The 20,838-nt window shown below is 43.9% G+C and overlaps 1 protein-coding gene across 2 annotated transcripts in view; it reads left to right on the forward strand.

Moving 5' to 3' along the window:
• The first annotated feature begins 1,040 nt into the window (after nucleotides 1–1,040).
• The window catches only part of LOC106580493 (methylcytosine dioxygenase TET3), a 71,184-nt gene continuing 51,386 nt past the window's right edge, over nucleotides 1,041–20,838 (forward strand). The window contains exons 1-2 of one of the 2 annotated variants that reach the window (XM_082966386.1): nucleotides 1,041–1,113; nucleotides 6,791–7,517. In XM_082966386.1, the coding sequence (XP_082822512.1) occupies nucleotides 7,128–7,517 (390 nt within the window). In that variant the 5' untranslated portion in view covers nucleotides 1,041–1,113; nucleotides 6,791–7,127. Of the gene's footprint in view, nucleotides 1,114–6,790; nucleotides 7,518–19,478; nucleotides 19,942–20,655; nucleotides 20,716–20,838 lie in introns of those variants that run through there. The other variant, XM_082966387.1, reaches the window with a different exon arrangement.

The following is a 20,838-nucleotide window of genomic DNA, read 5'->3' on the forward strand; positions in this document are numbered from 1 at the left end:
AAGGACATTGTCCCAGGGGTCGAAGAGTTAACCCTGTGGTTCCACTGCGTTTATCGAACTCCATTCCGTCATTTGCTGATCACTTTAACAGCAACACAACGTTTTCTTCTCTTCCTCCTCCTCTTCGTCTTTTAACTCTAACCAGACCTCAGACTTTCGACGACTCATACGTGAAAAAGTGTTTAAATAAATGTAAGACAATCGCGATTTTTTTTTCTTCATCTGATCACTTATTGGGTTATTGGTTGTTTTTTGTTTTTATTCTGGGAGTTGAGTTGCTGTTTAAATTACTTGTCCATTGCAATTTTTAATAACTTTTCACATTATTATAATTCACCTTCGAATAACATTTCAAAATTAGTATGTAGACTTTTGCTACGTCTTTGAAGAGGGAGTTTTTGCTGCTTTTTTCCCCCCTCACCTTAACGAAAACGTTATCTAAGGTGAAAAGTCGAACCATTTAAAGAACCACCCTCAAACGTGGTATGTATCCTATTAACTACATTTCTCTATTTACTTTACTTTCAATGACCATCAGCCTTTCTAACAGCCTAGGAGCTTGTTGTCAAAAGAAATCTAGACGTGTAGGCTATTTCGCCCAGTGAAAGTAAGTCGTTTCTCACCAGTAAAGCAATTAGTCAAATACACATTGTGGCCACTGATAAACCCCATTATTAGTGACTTCACACATTCCCTAACAGATTTCTAACGTGTTCTGACAGATAATAGGGTTTATGTAAATGTTATGATCCCATCTAATTGTGTATTGTTGTATCTGATGTTTTTCTCACTTTTATCCTTTAATCATTGTTCTTGTCTATTTTGCTTCCTGGGGTGATGTTTTGAAAGTCTAGGGGGGGCTTCCTTATTTGATGTTTTTCCCCCTCCACCCCTTTTACCTGACACATCTGTAAACTATATAAAAATGGTTTTATAGTTAAGTAATAACGGGACTGTAACAGTCTTGTGCAGCGGTGGCTTTGCGGCCAGTTAAAGGACAGGTTATAAATTGCTGAATAAGCCACGTGCTTATGTGGGAAGGGTAGCGGAGCTTGTTACTTTGTGGAAACGTTCCATTGCATCTGACTGATTCTGCGCAAGACTACGAAGAAAGTAAGTAGCAAAAATAACGACTTTAAAAACAATGTTTGGGATGATTGACAATATTGCAGTAGTAAAGTAGAAATAAAATGTTCGGTTCTCCAGGGCGATTTGCACAACTGATACTTTTACGTTTTACGAAGGCAAAAAAGCATTTTCATACGAATTTCAGACACGTTGACAGTATTCAGTATATTAGTGAGCCTAATAATAACTAAGCTATAGCAGTCGTTCGAGCTCATTCAATTAAAAAGTCTAATTATACATATTTCAGTGTGTCTTTTTATATGCACAGCAGCATGCTACAGCAGTGATTCAACATGAGCGTAATGCTACTGCCACGGAGAAACAAGTTTCCTACGGCGGGTTTATCTACACAGTTAAAACAACATTGCAGTTTATTGACGGCTGACTGGAGTCTGACTGCGGAACAAAGAGCACCGTCGCGGGTTCAACGAGACCCCCTTTCTCATTCATAGAGAGAGGGCAAACAAAGCCTCCTCATGGGAGGACTCGCCATTATAGAACTCAGCATATTCCCATATCGACCCATGAGCATATCTGTCTGGCATCCCCAGCCATTTCAAATTACAGGTCTAGACTACTAATATCTGTCATTAGGTGAGATTCATGTCTTTCCCAGTAAAGCAGTTGTTGATTAAGGTTTGTTGAGGGAAATGACAGGTGAGTTTGTTTTGTTATTATGGCGTGTCATATTTTCCCAGAGTTTATAGGCCTAAATGGAACAGACGCAAAGCTGCCGGAAGAAGGTGTGCTGCAGCACCCCTGATAAATTGAAATAATCTTGGCAAAATAAGGCTCTACATTTTTTCCCCGCCCAGAATGATATTACTCCTGTCTGAACAGACATAAATACAATAATTCAAAATACTACACCAGAGAGCATAATTTAGCTGCAGAGGATCAATAGCTTCAAAAAAAATGTAGAGCTGTGGATAAAGTTATTACAAGCACTTCTTGGGAAGACCACAATTTGGGAGCATGCGTTCGGGGGGGAATTCAGACCACTTCCCCTTTTACACGTTTTGTTACAGCCTTATTCTAAAATGGATCAAATAATTTCCCCCCCTCATCAATCTGCACAAAATACCCCATAATGACAAAGGGAAAACAGGTTTAGACATTCTTGCAAATTGTTATAAAAAAAACAACAGAAATACCTTATTTACATAGTTATTCAGACACTTTGCTATGCGACTCGAAATTGAGCTCTATCACGTTTGAGGTAAGACACTGATGCAGACAATGTCGAAGTAACAACAGTTTATTATTCCAACAGGGGCAGGCAAAAGACAGGTCAAGGGCAGGCAGGGGTCAGTAATCCAGATAGGTGGGGCAAAGGTAGACAGGGTCAGGGCAGGTAGAACATGTCAATACCGGGAAAACTAGAAAACAGGACCAATCGAGAGACAGGAACAGAGGAGAAAAGGCTGGTAGGCTTGACGAAACAAAACAAACTGGCAACAGACAAATAGAGAACACAGGTATATATACACATGATAATGGAGAAGATGGGTGACACCTGGATTGGGGTGGAGACAATCACAAAGACATGTGAAACAGATCAGGGTGTGACAAGCTCAGGTGCATCCCGTTTCTATTGATCATCATTGAGATGTTTCTACAACTTGATTGGAGTCCACCTGGTGTAAATTCAATTGACTGGACATGATTTGGAAAGGCACACACCTGTCTATATAAGGTCCCACAGTTGACAGTGCATGTCAGAGCGAAAACCAAGCCATGAGGTCGAAGGAATTGTCCGTAGAGCTCCGAGACAGGATTGTGTGAGGCACAGATCTGGGGAAGGGTAGCACCTTTTTTTGAAGCATTGAATGTCCCCAAGAACACAGTGGCCTCAATCATTCCTAAATGAAAGAAGTTTGGAACCACCAAGCTGCCCGCCCGGCCAAACTGAGCAATCAGGGGAGAAGGGCCTTGGTCAGGGAGGTGACCAAGAACCAGATGGTCACTCTGATAGAGCTCCAGAGTTCCTCTGTGGAGATAAGAGAACATTCCAGAAGGGCAGCCATTACTGCAGCACTCCACCAATCAGGCCTTTATGGTAGATAGGCCAGAGGGAAGCCACTCCTCAGTAAAAGGCACATGACAGCCCTTTTGGAGTTTGCCAAAAGACACCTAAAGAACTCTCATACCATGAGAAACAAGATTCTCTGGTCTGATGAAACTAAGATTGAACTCATTGGCTTGAATGCAAAGTGTCACATTTGGAGGAAACCTGGCACCATCCCTATGGTGAAGCATGGTGGTGGCAGCATCATGCTGTGATGTTTTTCAGCAGCAGGGACTGGGAGATTAGTCAGGATCAAGGGAAAGACAAACAGAGCGAAGTACAGAGAGATCCTTGATGAAAACCTGCTCCAGAGCGCTCAGGACCTCAGACTGGGGCGAAAGTTCACTTTCCAACAGGACAATGACCCTAAGCACACAGCAAAGACAACGCAGGAGTGGCTTCGAAACAAGTCTCTGAATGTCCTTGAGTGTCCCAGCCAGAGCCCGGACTTGAACACTATCTAACATCTCTGGAGAGACCTGAAAATAGCTGTGCAGCGACGCTCCCCATCCAACCTGACAGAGCTTGAGAAGAATGGGAAAAACTCCCCAAATATAGTTGTGCCAAGATTGTGGTGTCATACCCAAGAAGACGCCAGGCTGTAATAGCTGCCAAAGGTGCTTCAACAAAGTACAGATGACCACAGGGGTGCGTGCTTAGTCCCCTCCTGTACTCCCCTCCTGTTCACCCATGACTGCCTGGTCGCACACGACTCCAACACGATCATTAAGTTTGCCGACTACATGACTGTGTAAGGCCTGATCACTGACGACGATGAGACAGCCTATAGGGAGGAGGTCAGAGACCTGGCTGTGTGGTGCCAGGACAACTACCGCTCCCTCAACATCAGCAAGACAAAGGAGCTGATTGTGGACAACAGGAAACGGAGGGCCGAGCACGCCCCCATTCACATCGACGGAGCTGTAGTGGAGCATGTCGAGAGCATCAAGTTCCATGGTGTCCACATCACTAAGGATCTATCATGGTCCACACACACCAACACAGTCGTGAAGAGGGAACCACAACGTCTCTTCCCCCACAGGAGGTTCAAATAATTTGGCATGAGCACTCAGATCCTCAGAAAATTATACAGCTGCACCATTTGAGAGCATCTTGAATGGCTACATCACCGCTTGGTATAGCAACTGCTTGGCATCCAACAACAAGGCACTACAGAGGGTACTGCATACGGCCCAGTACTTCACTGGGACCGAGCACCCTGCCATCCAGGACCTCTATACCGGGCAGTGTCAGAGAAGGACCCTAAAAATGTTCAGACTCCAGCCACCCAAGTCATAGACTGTTCTCTCTGCTACCACACAGTAAGTGGTAGCGATGAACCAAGTCTGGAACCAACAGGACCCTGAACAGCTTCTACCCCCAAGCCATAAGACTGCTAAATATACAGTTGAAGTCGGAAGTTTACATACACTTAGGTTGGAGTCATTAAAACTCGTTTTTCAACTACTCCACAAATGTCTTGTTATCAAACTGTAGTTTTGGCAAATCGGTTAGTTAACCAAATAGCTACCCGGATTATCTGCATTGACCCTTTTTGCACTAACTTATTTTGGGACTCATCACATACGCTGCTGCTATTGTTTATTATCTAGCACTTTATTCCTAGTTATATGTACATGTATACCTCAATTACCTCGTACCACTGCACATCAACTTAGTACTGGTACCCCGATTATATAGCCAAGTTAGTGTTACTCATTGTGTATTTATTATTAGTTTTATTATTACGTGTTTTACTTTGAGAAACAGATGCCTCACAAGTCCTCAACTGGCAGCTTCATTAAATAGTACCCGCAAAACACCAGTCTCAACGTCAACAGTAAAGAGGCGACTCCGGGATGCTGGCCTTCTAGGCAGAGTTCCTCTGTCCAGTGTCTGTGTTCTTTTGCCCATCTTAATATTTTCTTTTTATTGGCCAGTCTGAGATATGGCTTTTTCTTTGCAACTCTGCCTAGAAGGCCAGCATCCCGGAGTCGCCTGTTCACTGTTGACGTTGAGACTGGTGTTTTGCGGGTATTATTTAATGAAGCTGCCAGTTGAGGACTTGTGAGGTGTCTGTTTCTCAAACTAGACACTCTAATGTATTTGTCCTCTTGCTCAGTTGTGCACCGGGGCCTCCTATTCATACTTCTATTCTGGTTAGAGACAGTTTGCTCTGTTCTGTGAAGGGAGTAGTACACAGTGTTGTACAAGATCTTCAGTTTCTTGCCAATTTCTCACACGGAATAGCCTTCATTTATCAGAGCAAGAATAGACTGATGAGTTTCAGAAGAAAGTTCTTTGTTTCTGGCCATTTTAACCCTGTAATCGAACCCACAAATGCTGATGCTCCAGATACTCAACTAGTCTAAAGAAAGCCAGTTTTATTGCTTCTTTAATCAGGACAACAGTTTTCAGCTGTGCTAACATAATTGCAAAAGGGTTTTCTAATGATCAGTTAGCCTTTTAAAATGATCAACTCGGATTAGCTAACACAACGTGCCATTGGAACACAGGAGGTTGCTGATAATGGGCCTCTGTACGCCTATGTAGATATTCCATAAATCAGCCGTTTCCAGCTACAATAGTAATTTACAACATTAACAATGTCTACACTGTATTTCTCATCAATTTGATGTTAATTTAATGTACAAAAAAATTAGCTTTTCTTTCAAGAACAAGAACATTTCTAAGTGACCCCAAACTTTTGAACGGTCGCGTAGTTCAGCGGTATAATAGGCTAATAGCCACACCACACCGAACCGTCAGAAAAGTTTCTAAATTGTGTTAGGGTAATATCAAAAGTAAATCAAGCCGTTGTTTATAAGGAAACTACAAGCAGGATATTATATCGCTGCAAACACAACATTACAGTTGGAACTTTATTTGGCAAAGAAAATGGCTCAACACAATTAAACAAAACACTTGTGAACTAGTTTAAACCTTCACAAAAGTTAGATTGCAGCAATTACCTAGAAAAGCTAGTGCCTACCATACCCAACAAATGACAGCAATAGGCTAATAAAAGGCCTATCTTAAACTAAATACGTAGCTCACAATTGAAAAGACATATCGAACTTCATTTAGCCAATGAAAATGCCTCAACAGAATGGAACTAAACATGTTTTGCATATTTCCAGAACTGGTTTAGATTAATAAATAGGCCTACAATGATATACAATAATAAGGATTATGATTATAATAATGATTATAAATACGAGAAGATTTTTTTTTTTTTTAATTGCATCTTAACCTGGTTAGCGAGTTGCACAGTAGCCTGCATTTGGCCATTTGTATGATATATACAAATATTCTGCTATGGATGTAGAAATGCGTTTAAAAAAGGCAAATGTTTTTCCCAGACCATGCAACAACAAAAAATCCATTGTATGGAAATCTCCAAAATGATTCTGCTCAACTGTATGCCATCAGCAAATGCGATTATAGATGAATTATTTTTTCTCCCCCCCCAGCACCCCCAACTCAAAACATCTTCCCACAGCTATGAACAGACACATTTACATTGTTCATTGTAACTAGGTCTAACTGTTCTTTTCCATCTTTCTTTCCCATGCCGCCTATTCCCACTTTCAGAAAGCACCCAGGTAGGCTACTGCTGGACAGGTGAGACCAGACCATGGCTCCTCTGACACCTGCTCCCCTGTTGTGGTTATGGCTGACTCCTGTCCATCCCGCTGGGTAGTTGGGAAACATGCCCTATCACCAATGACCTATCTCATCCAGCAGCCCAACCAGGAGACTGACAGGACAGGATGGACTAACATAGTCATTAGCCCTTCTCAGCTCTTACAACAACTACCTCCCCAACTCCAGACCATTAGACTACACTACTCTGTTGCTGTGCTGTTTTTATCCCTCACATTGCCACCAGGACAGTGCAGCTAGGCTTTAGGCTGGACTGTCTGTCAGCATGCACAGGGCCAAGGGAGGGCCTGGCCCCCCACACATCCAGGACATCTATGAATTCTCCCTGGATGGTGACGAGACCGCGACCCAGATCTTTCTGCGGGGCCCGGGGAAAGCCATGGAGGGCCCGGGATTGCCCCTGTCACCTCACCACAAGTATATCCAGACTGAGCACCAGCAGGGGGTTATCTTCTCCCTTGGGCCCCCTACCCATGGAGAGGCCCTCGCGGCCCCCCAGGGAAAGAAGAGGAGGCGGTGCGGCGTGTGTGGCCCTTGTATGCAGAAGGAGAACTGTGGCACCTGCAGCAACTGTATGAACCGTAAGATTGGGAAGCAGATCTGTAAGCTGCGTAAATGTGAGCAGCTGAAGATGAAGGGACAGAAGGACTGGGAGGTGAGTGTAAATGACTGACCAAACTTCTAACACACATTTTCCTGATATATTCCCAGTGGCTGTTTCTCCTAGGTCAGTGTGAGACTGTTTGGAGCTGTTTGAGGGAAATTGAAGTTGTAAATCTTTACTAGAAAATGTCTCTCTAAGATATAGGGCCCTAAAATGTAAATGTCATGATCCATATCAATTTAACAGTTTAGGTTGAGTTTTGTATACAGATAATGGCCATATGTGGACGAACCACAGCAGAGAAGGATGGTATTTGTGTTCCATAACTGATTAATCACATTCATTTTAAAACAGCTAACTTTCCTTTTTGAGTTTGACAAAGACAGATTTTAAAGTGCTTGTAGCTGGCTGTCTTAGGTGGTCTGATGAAAACCTAAGTCACAACAAACTGATGTTAAAGCCCCTGTCTGGATCCACCCTGGACATTATTTAGTTGTCAGGTCTGGACGGGCAGCACCCCAAGGCCTGGCTATGGGAATAGTCCAACCAAATGACACATACACCTCATCTTACCTATCCATAAACTCACCTATGTTTACCTAGGAACAGCTTACCATTGTTAGTCTTTACCAGTCTGTTTAGCTATCATTCCACTCCTTGCCACTCCTGTCATGCTAAACATCTTTGGCATATGACACAGAGTACAAGGAGTGGAATGTTAGCTCAACAGACTGGTACCCAGGCTATACCATTGTCATTGTTTAGTACAAAACAATGGGGGAGGTAGGACCTCTGTTGGTGTGCGCCAAATAACATGTCTGAATGGACAACGTATACTAAATTCAAGCTAAGTTGTTGAGCAACTAGTGGACCTGTCCTTGTCCCAGACAGTCGTTGTTGTTACGCTCGTCGATGGAAGGATTGGACCAAGGTACAGCGTGGTAGGCGAACATTTTAATTTATTAAATGAACCCCCGAAACAAAACAAATACAAACGAAAACGTAACGTTCAGTAGGGCATACAGCACAGTACCAAAAACAAGATCCCACAAACTAAGGTGGGAAAAAGGCTGCCTAAGTATGATCCCCAATCAGAGACAACGATAGACAGCTGCCGCTGATTGGGAACCATACCCGGCAAACAAAGAAATAGAAAAACTAGAATGCCCACCCAAATCACACCCTGACCTAACCAAATAGAGAAATAAAAAGGCTCTCTAAGGTAGAGGTCGACCGACTAATCGGAATGGCCGATTAATTAGGGCCGATTTCAAGTTTTCATAACAATCGGTAATCGGTATTTTTGGCCACCGATTTGCCGATTTATTTTAATTTCTTTGTAATTGTATTTTTTGTTGTTGTAATTTTGTATTTAAAAAAAAAAAAAATCTTATTTTTCTTTACACCTTTATTTAACTAGGCAAGTCAGATTAAGAACACATACTTATTTTCAATGACGGCCTAGGAACGGGGGTTAACTGCCTTGTTCAGGGGGGATTCGGGGATTCGTTTTTGCAACCTTCCGGTTACTAGTCGAACGCTCTAACCGCCTGCCTTACATTGCACTCCACAAGGAGCCTGCATGGCAGGCTGACTACCTGTTACGCGAGGGCAGCAAGAAGCCAAGGTAAGTTGCTAGCTAGCATTAAACTTATCTTGTAAAAAAGTATCAATCTTAACATAATCACTAGTTAACTACACATGGTTGATGATATTACTAGTTTATCTAACGTGTTCTGCGTTGCATATAATCGATGCGGTGCCTGTGAATTTCTCATCGAATCACAGCCTACTTCGACAAATGGGTGATGATTTAACAAGCGCATTTGCGAAAAAAGCACTGTCGTTGCACCAATGTACCTAACCATAAACATCAATGCCTTTCTTTAAAATCAATACACAAGTATATATTTTTAAACCTGCATATTTAGTTAATATTGCCTGCTAACATGAATTTGTGTCACTTCTCTTGCGTTCCGTGCAAGCAGTCAGGGTATATACAGCAGTTTGGGCCGCCTGGCTCATTGCGAACTGTGTGAAGTCCATTTATTCCTAACAAAGGCCGTAATTAATTTGCCAGAATTGTACATAATTATGACATAACATTGAAGGTTGTGCAATGTAACAGGAATATTTAGACTTAGGGATGCCACCCGTTAGATAAAATATGGAACGGTTCCGTATTTCACTGAAATAATAAATGTTTCGTTTTCGAAATGATAGTTTCCGGATTCGACTATATTAATGACCGAAGGCTCGTATTTCTGTGTGTTATTATGTTATAATTAAGTCTATGATTTGATATTTGATAGAGCAGTCTGACTGAGCGATGGTAGGCAGCAGCAGGCTCGTAAGCATTCATTCAAACAGCACCTTCGTGTGTTTTGCCAGTAGCTCTTCGCAATTCTTCAAGCATTGCGCTGTTTATGACTTCAAGCCTATCAACCCCCGAGATTAGGCTGGTGTAACCCATGTGAAATGGCTAGCTAGTTAGCGGGTGCGCGCTAATAGCGTTTCAAACGTCACTCGCTCTGAGACTTGGGAGTGATTGTTCCCCTTGCTCTACATGGGTAACGCTGCTTCGAGGGTGGCTGTTGTCGATGTGTTCCTGGTTCGAGCCCATGTAGGAGCGAGGAGAGGGATGGAAGCTATACTGTTACACTGGCAATACTGAAGTGCCTATAAGAACATCCAATAGTCAAAGGTATATGAAATACAAATTGTATAGAGAGAGAGAGAGTCCTATAATTCCTATAATAACTACAACCTAAAGCTTCCTGGGAATATTGAAGACTCATGTTAAAAGGAACCACCAGCTTTCATATGTTCTCATGTTCTGAGCAAGGAACTTAAACGTTAGATTTTTTACATGGCACATATTGCACTTTTACTTTCTTCTCCAACACTTTGTTTTTGCATTATTTAAACCAAATTGAACGTTTCATTATTTATTTGAGGCTAAATTGATAGTATTTATGTATTATATTAAGTTAAAATAAGTGTTCATTCAGTATTGTTGTAATTGTCATTATTACAACAAAAAAAATAAAAAAATTGTCCGATTAATCGGTATCAGCTTTTATTTGGTCCTCTAATAATTGGTATCGGTATCGGCGCCGAACAATCATAATCGGTCGACCTCTACTCTAAGGTCAGGGTGTGACAGTTGTAAACCAGTCATAATTACTCAGTAGATTTCCAGCCTGTTTGACCAGCGGTTTGTCATTAAAGGTCAGGGAAACAGATGAGCTGTCCACTGAAGTGTGTTTGCCTGTGGCAATGTGCGTGTGTAGACATACAAAACAAAAACTAGATATACATGTATTGTAGAAGATTTTGACTTCTAGAAAGCTTAATACATGACATTTTGGTTTGGCCAAGCACTGAGGTTTTGTGCCAATGTAAGCAACCACCCCAACTGTCTCCATTAGCTCTGTTTGTGGAATAATGAAGATGAGGGTCGTGTTTGGTACCTCCTTCCATTCAACAAACAGCAGCAGTGTAGAATCCCTTCTAGCTCCCTCTGCGTTTTCTCCCCTGACTCCTGAGGCCCCGCACTGGCACTCAGAGTGAGGGTTGACCTTAGGGCCAGGGAGGGAGGAGGGGGGAGGGTGTGGTGGTTGACCTTAGGACCAGGGTCACATAGGGAGGAGGGGGAGGGTGTGTGTGTTTGTGCGGTGCGTACGCAGGACGGGGGATGGGGTTAAAAGGTAGGATCAGGGTGGGGGTTGACCTTAGGGTCAGTGCAACGGTGGAGGGAGGGTGTGGGGGTTGACCTTAGAACTAGGGCCCCGGGGAGAGGAGGAGGGGGGGGGGGGGGGGGGTGTGCGGTGAGTACACAGGATGGGGATGGGGCTAAGAGGCAGGAGGACAGGAAGAATGTAAATAAATAGTCAGCAGTGAGGAGGAAGGGCTCAGGAAAAACTGAACTGGCTAGGCAAGGCCACAGGAAAGAGGCTGCTGCTCATCTACTCTTTCCTCCCTTCTTCCCTCTCTGTGTGAGTTTAAGAAAGGGGAGGGGGGGGGGCTGTACACAGAGACATGGACAACATTTTGGAGATGGTAGCCTATAGCCTTGGGGACAGAGGAAAAGATCTGAGGAGGGGGGAAGAGGTTCAGTCAATCACAGGAAATCTTGGCGTACCTCCTGGACTGCCCTCCCCTGCTCTGTCACTCTGTCCTCTTTGTTTTCACACGGTCACTTTCCCAGTCTGTGATTGGTTACCTAGACCTCAAATGTGGTCATATTTAAGATGAGGGTCATGGAGAGGAGTTGTAACTTGTAACCCAGACATTTCAGTAGTCCTGCTTTAGTGGGAATGACTTCAATTCATGGATTTATCCTAATTTATCATCCTGCATTACTTACAGCACTTGTCAAAGTCATTCCAGGGATGGCCGAGTGTCTGCAGGTTTTTGTTCCACCCTTGTACTTCATTGATTAATTAAGGTCACTAATTAGTAAGGAACTCCCCTCACCTGGTTGTCTAGGTCTTAATTGAAAGGAAAAAACTAAAACCTGCAGACACATGGCCCTCCATGGAATGAGTTTGACACCCCTGACTTACAGTAACTGTATATTCAGGGACCAACATTGTAGAAGCACCCAGCTATATCTAACATGATACTCATGATGACCTCTTCTATCTGTCTCAGAGAGGAATACAGAAGCAGCCCAGCTAGTGTTTATGGACTGGATATATGATCCTATGCCAGAGGTTTTCACTCAGTCCCATTGTTGTTAGAAGTAGAATGTTTATGGCCACCATAGATTAGACCAGTGACCTCGTAGGGGAACTCTACCTCTGTTCAACCTGGAGTAGGCCTAGCTAGGGTCTGATCCAGACAGTTTGTCCTAAATCAGTTATATTAACCATTAATACTGATCTGTATCTGTCTGTTTCTGTCTTATACTGTATCTGTCTTTTTAGCTTTGTAGATCTAATTATAAGTTAGACCAACAAATTAACAGTGTATATACATGTAACTGCCAAAATAAAGGAAACACCAACATAAAGTGTCTTAATAGGGTGTTGGGCCACCACAAGCCACCAAAACAGCTTCAATGCGTCTTGGCATAGATTCTACAAGTGTCTGGAACTCTATTGGACGAATGTGACACCATTATTCTTCAATAAAAAAAACAATTGTTGGTTGGTGGTAGAAAACGCTGTCTCAGGTGCCGCTCCAGAATCTCCCATAAGTGTTCAATTGGGTTGAGATCTGGTGACTGAGACACACACACACTTTAAACCCCCTATGGTCCTTTGAGACCCCTCTTTCAAAGTTACTGAGATCTCTTCTTCTAGCCATGGTAGACAAAATAATGGCCAATTGGTCATTTTTATACAAATTCAGGAGTATTTCCTTTATTTTGGTAGTTACCTGTATATTGATGGTGATTTTCTTCTAGAAGCAAACCATTGCACCCTGGTAACAGTGGGATTAGAGATATCAGAGTTATAGGTGATGTGTGACTAATAATGTCTGTCTGAACCTGAGAATCCCCTCCCCCGTCACTCTTACACACCTAACACACAGGGATAGAGTGTGTGGGCGGTGGGTGTTTGTATGGGCCATGCTAATACGCGGACTGTATTTACAGTATAAGATTGTAATGGCCAGCCATGAGTAGGATGGACAGAGAAGAGGCTGTAGCTGTGCTCTTTAGGTGAACTGTATTGAGCACAGAGGTTGAACAGCTCCCTCCCATCCCCCTCACCTCTGTCTTCTCTGAGTCCCCATCGCCTTGGCAACCACATCCCATCATCTCATTTGAGATCCGTGGTTGCCATGGAGCCATGAGGAAGCCTTGGCAGAGACCTCTGTAAATATTGTACATATTTTTGTTAGTTTTAAGTGGGGTTTTTGTTGCATTTAAAATAAAATAAAAATTGTGGGGGGTGAACCTGTTGAAGGTTGAGCTAAAATATCTGGTGGTGACCCATGGAGTTGCAGGACTGATGATGGGAAGTCTGTTTGCTTGGCTAGCTAGCTAGCTGACCAATCTACATTACATTTACATTTAAGTCATTTAGCAGACGCTCTTATCCAGAGCGACTTACAAATTGGTGCATTCACCTTATGATATCCAGTGGAACAACCACTTTACAATAGTGCATCTAAATCTTTTAAGGGGGGGGGGGGGGGGGGGTTAGAAGGATTACTTTATCCTATCCTAGGTATTCCTTAAAGAGGTGGGGTTTCAGGTGTCTCCGGAAGGTGGTGATTGACTCCGCTGTCCTGGCGTCGTGAGGGAGCTTGTTCCACCATTGGGGTGCCAGAGCAGCGAACAGTTTTGACTGGGCTGAGCGGGAACTGTGCTTCCTCAGAGGTAGGGGGGCCAGCAGGCCAGAGGTGGATGAACGCAGTGCCCTTGTTTGGGTGTAGGGCCTGATCAGAGCCTGAAGGTATGGAGGTGCCGTTCCCTTCACAGCTCCGTAGGCAATCACCATGGTCTTGTAGCGGATGTGAGCTTCAACTGGAAGCCAGTGGAGAGAGCGGAGGAGCGGGGTGACGTGAGAGAACTTGGGAAGGTTGAACACCAGACGGGCTGCGGCATTCTGGATGAGTTGTAGGGGTTTAATGGCACAGGCAGGGAGCCCAGCCAACAGCGAGTTGCAGTAATCCAGACGGGAGATGACAAGTGCCTGGATTAGGACCTGCGCCGCTTCCTGTGTGAGGCAGGGTCGTACTCTGCGAATGTTGTAGAGCATGAACCTACAGGATCGGGTCACCGCCTTGATGTTAGTGGAGAACGACAGGGTGTTGTCCAGGATCACGCCAAGGTTCTTAGCACTCTGGGAGGAGGACACAAGGGAGTTGTCAACCGTGATGGCGAGATCATGGAACGGGCAGTTCTTCCCCGGGAGGAAGAGCAGCTCCGTCTTGCCGAGGTTCAGCTTGAGGTGGTGATCCGTCATCCACACTGATATGTCTGACAGACATCTAATTCGAATGATACATCAACACTTGATCAACACAGCACTGGCTTTTTATTCCACCTGCCCCTGTTTCTGGAAGGATGTGGACTGTGTGAGGGGATGACAGAGGCTCGCCTCGTAGGACACTTACAGATTACTGTCGAGGTGTGGTGGTCTCTCAGGCGCTTATAGCTGCCGAAGCATCACAAGTGCGTGCTACACTTTCGGTAGTGGATGTTCCAGCCTTCCTACAGAGGAGAAGTACTAGCTGTGAACTTCAGAGACAGAGGTGCCTGATGAAAAGCTCCGGGCCTGCCTGTCTGATGTTTCTCCCTCCCTGGCTAAACCATCGTCAACACCTCCACTCACGCTACTCCTGTACTGAACTGCATCATGATCTGGCTGTGGAAGGCCATCTCCCATCAACTACTAGCTCGCTGAAATTTTTAAATAATTTTTTCTTTTTCTTTTATAAGCGACTTTGAGATTCTGTATGAAAAGAGCAATAAATAATAATAGATTTATTTTATATCTCCATCCATCATTGTCCTCTCCAGATGAGAGCTGGCCACACATCTCATGGTGTTTACACCCTTATTGCCAAAGCCTCGGGAGACCAGGCATATCATTTGGAAGGATGGCCATGCAAGACTACTTTAGCCTATATACAGTTTAAGTCGGAAGTTTACATACACCTTAGCCAAATACATTCAAACTCAGTTTTTCACAATTCCTGACATTTAATCCTATTAAAAAATCCCTGTCTTAGGTTAGTTAGTATCACCACTTTATTTTAAGAATGTGAAATGTCAGAATAATAGTAGAGAATGATTTATTTCAGCTTTTTTATTTCTTTCATCACATTCCCAGTGGGTCAAAAGTTTACATACACTCAATTAGTATTTGGTAGCATTGCCTTTAAATTGGGTGAATTTTGGCCCATTCCTCCTGACAGAGCTGGTGTAACTGAGTCAGGTTTGTAGGCCTCCTTGCTCGCACATGCTTTTTCAGTTCTGCCCACAAATATTCTATAGGATTGAGGTCAAGCTTTGATGGCCACTCCAATACCTTGACCTTGTTTTCCTTAAGCCATTTTGACACAACTTTGGAATTATGCTTGGGGTCATTGTCCATTTGGAAGACCCATTTGCGACCAAGCTTTAACTTCCTGACCGATGTCTTGAGATGTTGCTTCAATATATCCACATAATTTTCCTCCCACATGATGCCATCTATTTTGTGAAGTGCACCAGTCCCTCCTGCAGCAAAGCAACCCCACAACATGATGCTGCCACCCCCGTGCTTCACGGTTGGGATGGTGTTCTTCGGCTTGCAAGCCTTCCCCTTTTTCCTCCAAACATAACGATGGTCATTATGGCCAAACAGTTCTATTTTTGTTTCATCAGACCAGAGGACATTTCTCCAAAAAGTACGATCTTTGTCCCCATTTGCAGTTGTAAACCTTAGTCTGGCTTTTTTTATGGCGGTTTTGGAGCAGTGGCTTCTTCCTTGCTGAGCGGCCTTTCAGGTTATGTCGATATAGGACTCGTTTTACTGTGGATATAGATACTTTTGTACCTGTTTCCTCCAGCATCTTCACAAGGTCCTTTGATGTTGTTCTGGGATTGATTTGCACTTTTCGCACCAAAGTATGTTAATCTCCAGGAGACAGAATGCGTCTCCTTCCTGAGCGGTATGACGACTGCGTGGTCCCATGGTGTTTATACTTGTGTACTATTGTTTGTACAGATGAACGTGGTATCTTCAGGCATTTGGAAATTGCTGCCAAGGATGAACCAGACTTGTGGAGGTCTACAGTTATTTTTCTGAGGTCTTGGCTGATTTATTTGGATTTTTCCATGATGTCAAGAAAAGAGGCACTGAGTTTGAAGGTAGGCCTTGAAATACATCCACAGGTACACCTCCAATTGACTCAAATTATGTCAATTAGCCCATCAGAAGCTTCTAAAGCCATGACATCATTTTCTGGAATTTTCCCAGCTGTTTAAAGGCACAGTCAACTTAGTGTATGTAAACTTCTGACCCACTGGAATTGTGATATAGTGAATTATACGTGAAATAATCTGTCTAAACAATTGTTGGAAAAATGACTTGTGTCATGCACAAAGTAGATGTCCTAACCAACTTGCCAAAACGTTAGTTTGTTAACAAGAAATTTGTGCAGTGGTTGAAAAACGAGTTTTAATGACTCCGACCTAAGTGTATGTTCACTTCCGACTTCAACTGTACATTACTCCATATTTAAAGATGTATATGGTGTTTTATAGGTCTACTGCCTCTTTTATTTAGCCTGTATTAAGCCAAGTTAAACATTTAAAAAAAGTAAGTCACTTAGAAGACATCTTCTTACAGTAACCATGTGGCAGGTTTTGATCACATACCCGACTGTGAACCAGGCCTAATAAGCTGTAAGCTGTGTGAGTACATATGACAGGAGCGATCACACTTCTCTTAGTCCAATGTATTGATGGGTGACAGCCAGTGGTGTGTGTGTTGTTGCAGAGGGAGGGGAGTGGTTGTTATTAGGGATTAACCGGAGGCTCTAGAGACCAGAGGCATGGTCACATGAGAGGACAGGGTGGATGGAGTCAGACCTGAAATATTACTGTTAATAGTGTTGTAATTACAGCCCCCCCCCCCCCCTGTGAATTGTAGATATTTACAACTCATCATTGAAGGGGTTGCAATGAGTCTCCCTCCCCCTGATTCTGTTCCTCAGTCTAGAGGGGTGTGGAGGTGGGTTGTCACAGGTCTGGGTGAGTGAGGAGAGTGTTTGGGGGTTGGTAACCTGTTTACACCAGACTGAACACCACTCATTCTTGTTTAATTTGTTCAGTCTGGTATAAGCAGGGTTGATAGGGAGGATGGTGAGGCCTGTGTTACCAGGCACTGTCATTTGTGTGAGTGGGGGTGAGGGAGACTGACTGACCGGGTACGTGGGAATACGCTGAGATTTAGTTATGGGGGGCTTGTTTTTTTATATCAGGATTACAGTAATGTCATTGAGCAGATGGGATTTTACATGTGTGTGTGTGTGTGTGTGTGTGTGTAAAGAATTGGTGAGGGCCGTCTGAGGTTGCCAGGTGTAGTGTGACCAGCTCAGTCAGTACTGAGTTTTGAGATGGGTTGGAGATATACGGTACATTACGTGAGACTGAGTAGTCCACACACTTCTGTATTAGTCTCGACTCAGAGTCGCATGTCTAACAGACTTTATTACAGATCTATTTTTAACACTCGATTAATGTAAGCGCTGCAGAGCGAGAGCATGCTCTCCCGCGTGCCACAGACACACAAGAAAGCCATGGCACGCTGTCAGATGTATGATGATGTTGGTCGGTCACCACCCATATCACAGCCACGCTGCGCATCTGCTCTCGCTGTCCCCCACACACACAGTCTGTCACATGGGATGACGCTGGAGAGACGAAGCAGGTACGGGGAGTCAAACATTTAATAAGGAACGGACATGGAACGAGATAGGAACAGCGTCAGCACAAGGGTAACAAAGACAAAAACAATGAATGCATCAGCAGGGAACAGAGCTGGGAACTGACAAATATAGGGGAGGAAATAAACAGGTGATGAATGAGTCCAGGTGAGTCCAATATCGCTGATGCGCTTGACGAGGGAAGGCAGGTGTGCGTAATAGATGGCAGGAGTGCGTGATGCAGGGCAGCTTGGCGCCCTCAAGCGCTCGGGGGGGGAAGAGCGAGAGCTGACATGACACACTCACTCACACTCTCAGACTCTCTCTCTCACACACACACACACACACACACACTCTCACACACGCGGCAGCGGGCGTCTCCAGTGAGTGACGTCAGAGCAGGGGATTTCACACACCATCCATATGAGAGGCTGTGGCTCAGACAGACATTACAAACGCTGTGTTACTCACTGACTGACTGCTTTACTACCACTCCAGTCCCGCTCTTTCTCTCTCTCTTTCTCTCTCTCTCTCTTTCTCTCTGTCTGTTCTTAACATGAACTTGTTCACTCCGTTTGACTTTTACCCTCTCTTTTTCAGTCATTTTTCTCTTTGCCATTTTTTTCCGTTTCCTACTCTCTCTTTCGTCATTCTGTTTTGGTGATTTGTGCTTTTTCAATAAAGAATTGTCACTTCTAAAAAAAGAGAAATGTTGACACTATACAGCAACACTATATCCAGGTAAGCCCATATACAGTATATCGTAGCATCTGTTGCCTGGCACTCTGATTGGGAAGTATAAGAAACTTGCATACCCTAGATACAACTCTGCTCATGCCAATAGTTCACTGGCATTCACAGACCCATTACTAGTGTCAGTAAAAACTAAACAGAGAGCATATGAACCTTTTACCTGGGTCTGAGACAGTACTAGCAGGACATCTCTCTCCCTTTAAACCAACATAAGCAAAACACTTCCCCTCCAGACCTCCTAGATATGATCGGTGTATTAGTCTCGCAGGGTCAGGTTCCTAAAAGAGAAACTCCTCTGCAGAATGGAGAGGGAGCACTTTTATTGTATATAACCTTGGGGGTTATTTTGTCTATCAGAATGATACAAAATAGGCAATGTTTTTTCTTTAATTTCATCTTAACTTTTGTCAATGACCAGTGTTTGCTACATTACACTGTCTGTGTATGTGGATGTTGAGTCAGCATGTTTAAATGGTTGTGGTGCTGTGTAAGTGTCTGTTCCCTGCTACACAGGGAGTGTGTGTGTGTGTGTGTGTGTGTGTGTGTGTGTGTGCATGCGCACTCTGCACTGTGCAGTCCAGTCCAGTTATTGCAGGCAGCCCTGACACAGATGGTCCTCAGTGATACCACATACCAGAGTCATTGTTTAGGAAAGGCGAGCTCCAGGAGATAATTGACAGCCATAGAGAGGTCCCATCCCCCAGTCCACCTTCCATCTCTCTCTCTCTCTCTCTCTCTCTCTCTCTCTCTCTCTCTCTCTCTCTCTCTCTCTCTCTCTCTCTCTCTCTCTCTCTCTCCCTAGCAGCAGAGCTCAGGATGGCTGCTGATTGGTTGCTTGACTCTCTTTGTGTGCTATGTGTAGCGTGACGTCTCGCCGGTTGTGTGTGTGTGTTTTCATGCGAGTGTATGGTTGAAGAAGGGGTAGGGGGGAGTTTTCACAACACGATTGCAGTTAGCTTTACTCGCTGGAAAGACAGGGAGGAGGGGGGTTAAAAGATTAAAGAGGGAGTGGGAGGAGGTAGTGTGTAGTGCAGCAGTGAAAGCGATCACAGAGGCTGGCTTTAAAAGAAAAATCCTCTCCCGTGTGTGTGCGCGGTAGACCTATTGGTGTAGGGGAACGAGCGAGAGAGAGAGGGAGGGACAGAGAGAATGTGTGTTTGTACTTGGGCTGAAGTAAAACAGGATTTAAAACACAAGATGGCTTCCTGAATGGATTGGAGCAAAGACGAGAGAGAGAGAGAGAGTGATAGTAGGGATTAGACGAGAGGAAGCCTGAGTCTTCTGATGGGGATACGGCCAGCCGACGGAGAGAGAGAGAGAAGCACACCAAGGCAGATTGGCTCACTGGGTAAATATTAATTACCAGGCAGAATGCCTGACCTGGCCCTGGAGGGGGGTATATTTGAGATAGAGTAGAGGGGGGCGGAGAGACCAGGAGGGTTAGCTGGAGACAAAACACTGCCGGCACTCTAAACAGCTAGATGGGGGTAGGGTTAGGGGGACAAATGTAAACTGCTGCTATTGTTTCATTACTTAAATGATTACTGCTGTTACTGTAAATGTAACAACCCCATTGCAGTGTCTGAACGTTGCTTTTATTCTCTTATTGACAGTAATCTATACATGAATATAACTGTATATGGATTATGAAGATGTAATAATGCATGACCATTTACCTGAAATATTAAATTGATATGAGGTCATGGTGATATTTAAAGGCACATACAGTAGCTACAATCGTGAATAGAGGCTATCCTCTTTCACGATGCATTACATAATTTTATCATTAAAACAGAATCCTTGCTCTCTCACTCTCTCTCGCATTTGAAGACAAATAGAAGTGATATGTGTTAGGGTTGTTTTCTGTCAGGAGGGGAGAATATGAGAATGGGATTATATAGGTAAAGATGAATGAATATAAATATTCTTTAGGCAGTCATGTGTGGATTGACACCTCTTTAAAAAAGCTCATATTATTCTATTGATTGTTATTCTCCCCCCTCTCCCTCCCTCCCTCCTCTCTCCCCCTTTCTCTTTCTACCTGTTTTGAATGGCTGGAAAGGTGGGACATATTGAGGACAACAGTAAAGCCTGGTTTGTAAAGGCCAGTCTGGCAACAGAGGTAAGAGAGACTCGCCCTGGGTCAGATAGACAGAGCTGGTGGGTGTAATATCTGCTCTATTTCTTTGTTATTAGGTTGATTGGAGAGCTTCAGTCCTTGTGTTCCTGCTGGTCTCTCATCTGG

The sequence above is a fragment of the Salmo salar genome, chromosome 20 (genome assembly GCF_965601325.2).
Source record: "Salmo salar chromosome 20, fSalSal1, whole genome shotgun sequence".
NCBI classification, from domain to species: domain Eukaryota; kingdom Metazoa; phylum Chordata; class Actinopteri; order Salmoniformes; family Salmonidae; genus Salmo; species Salmo salar.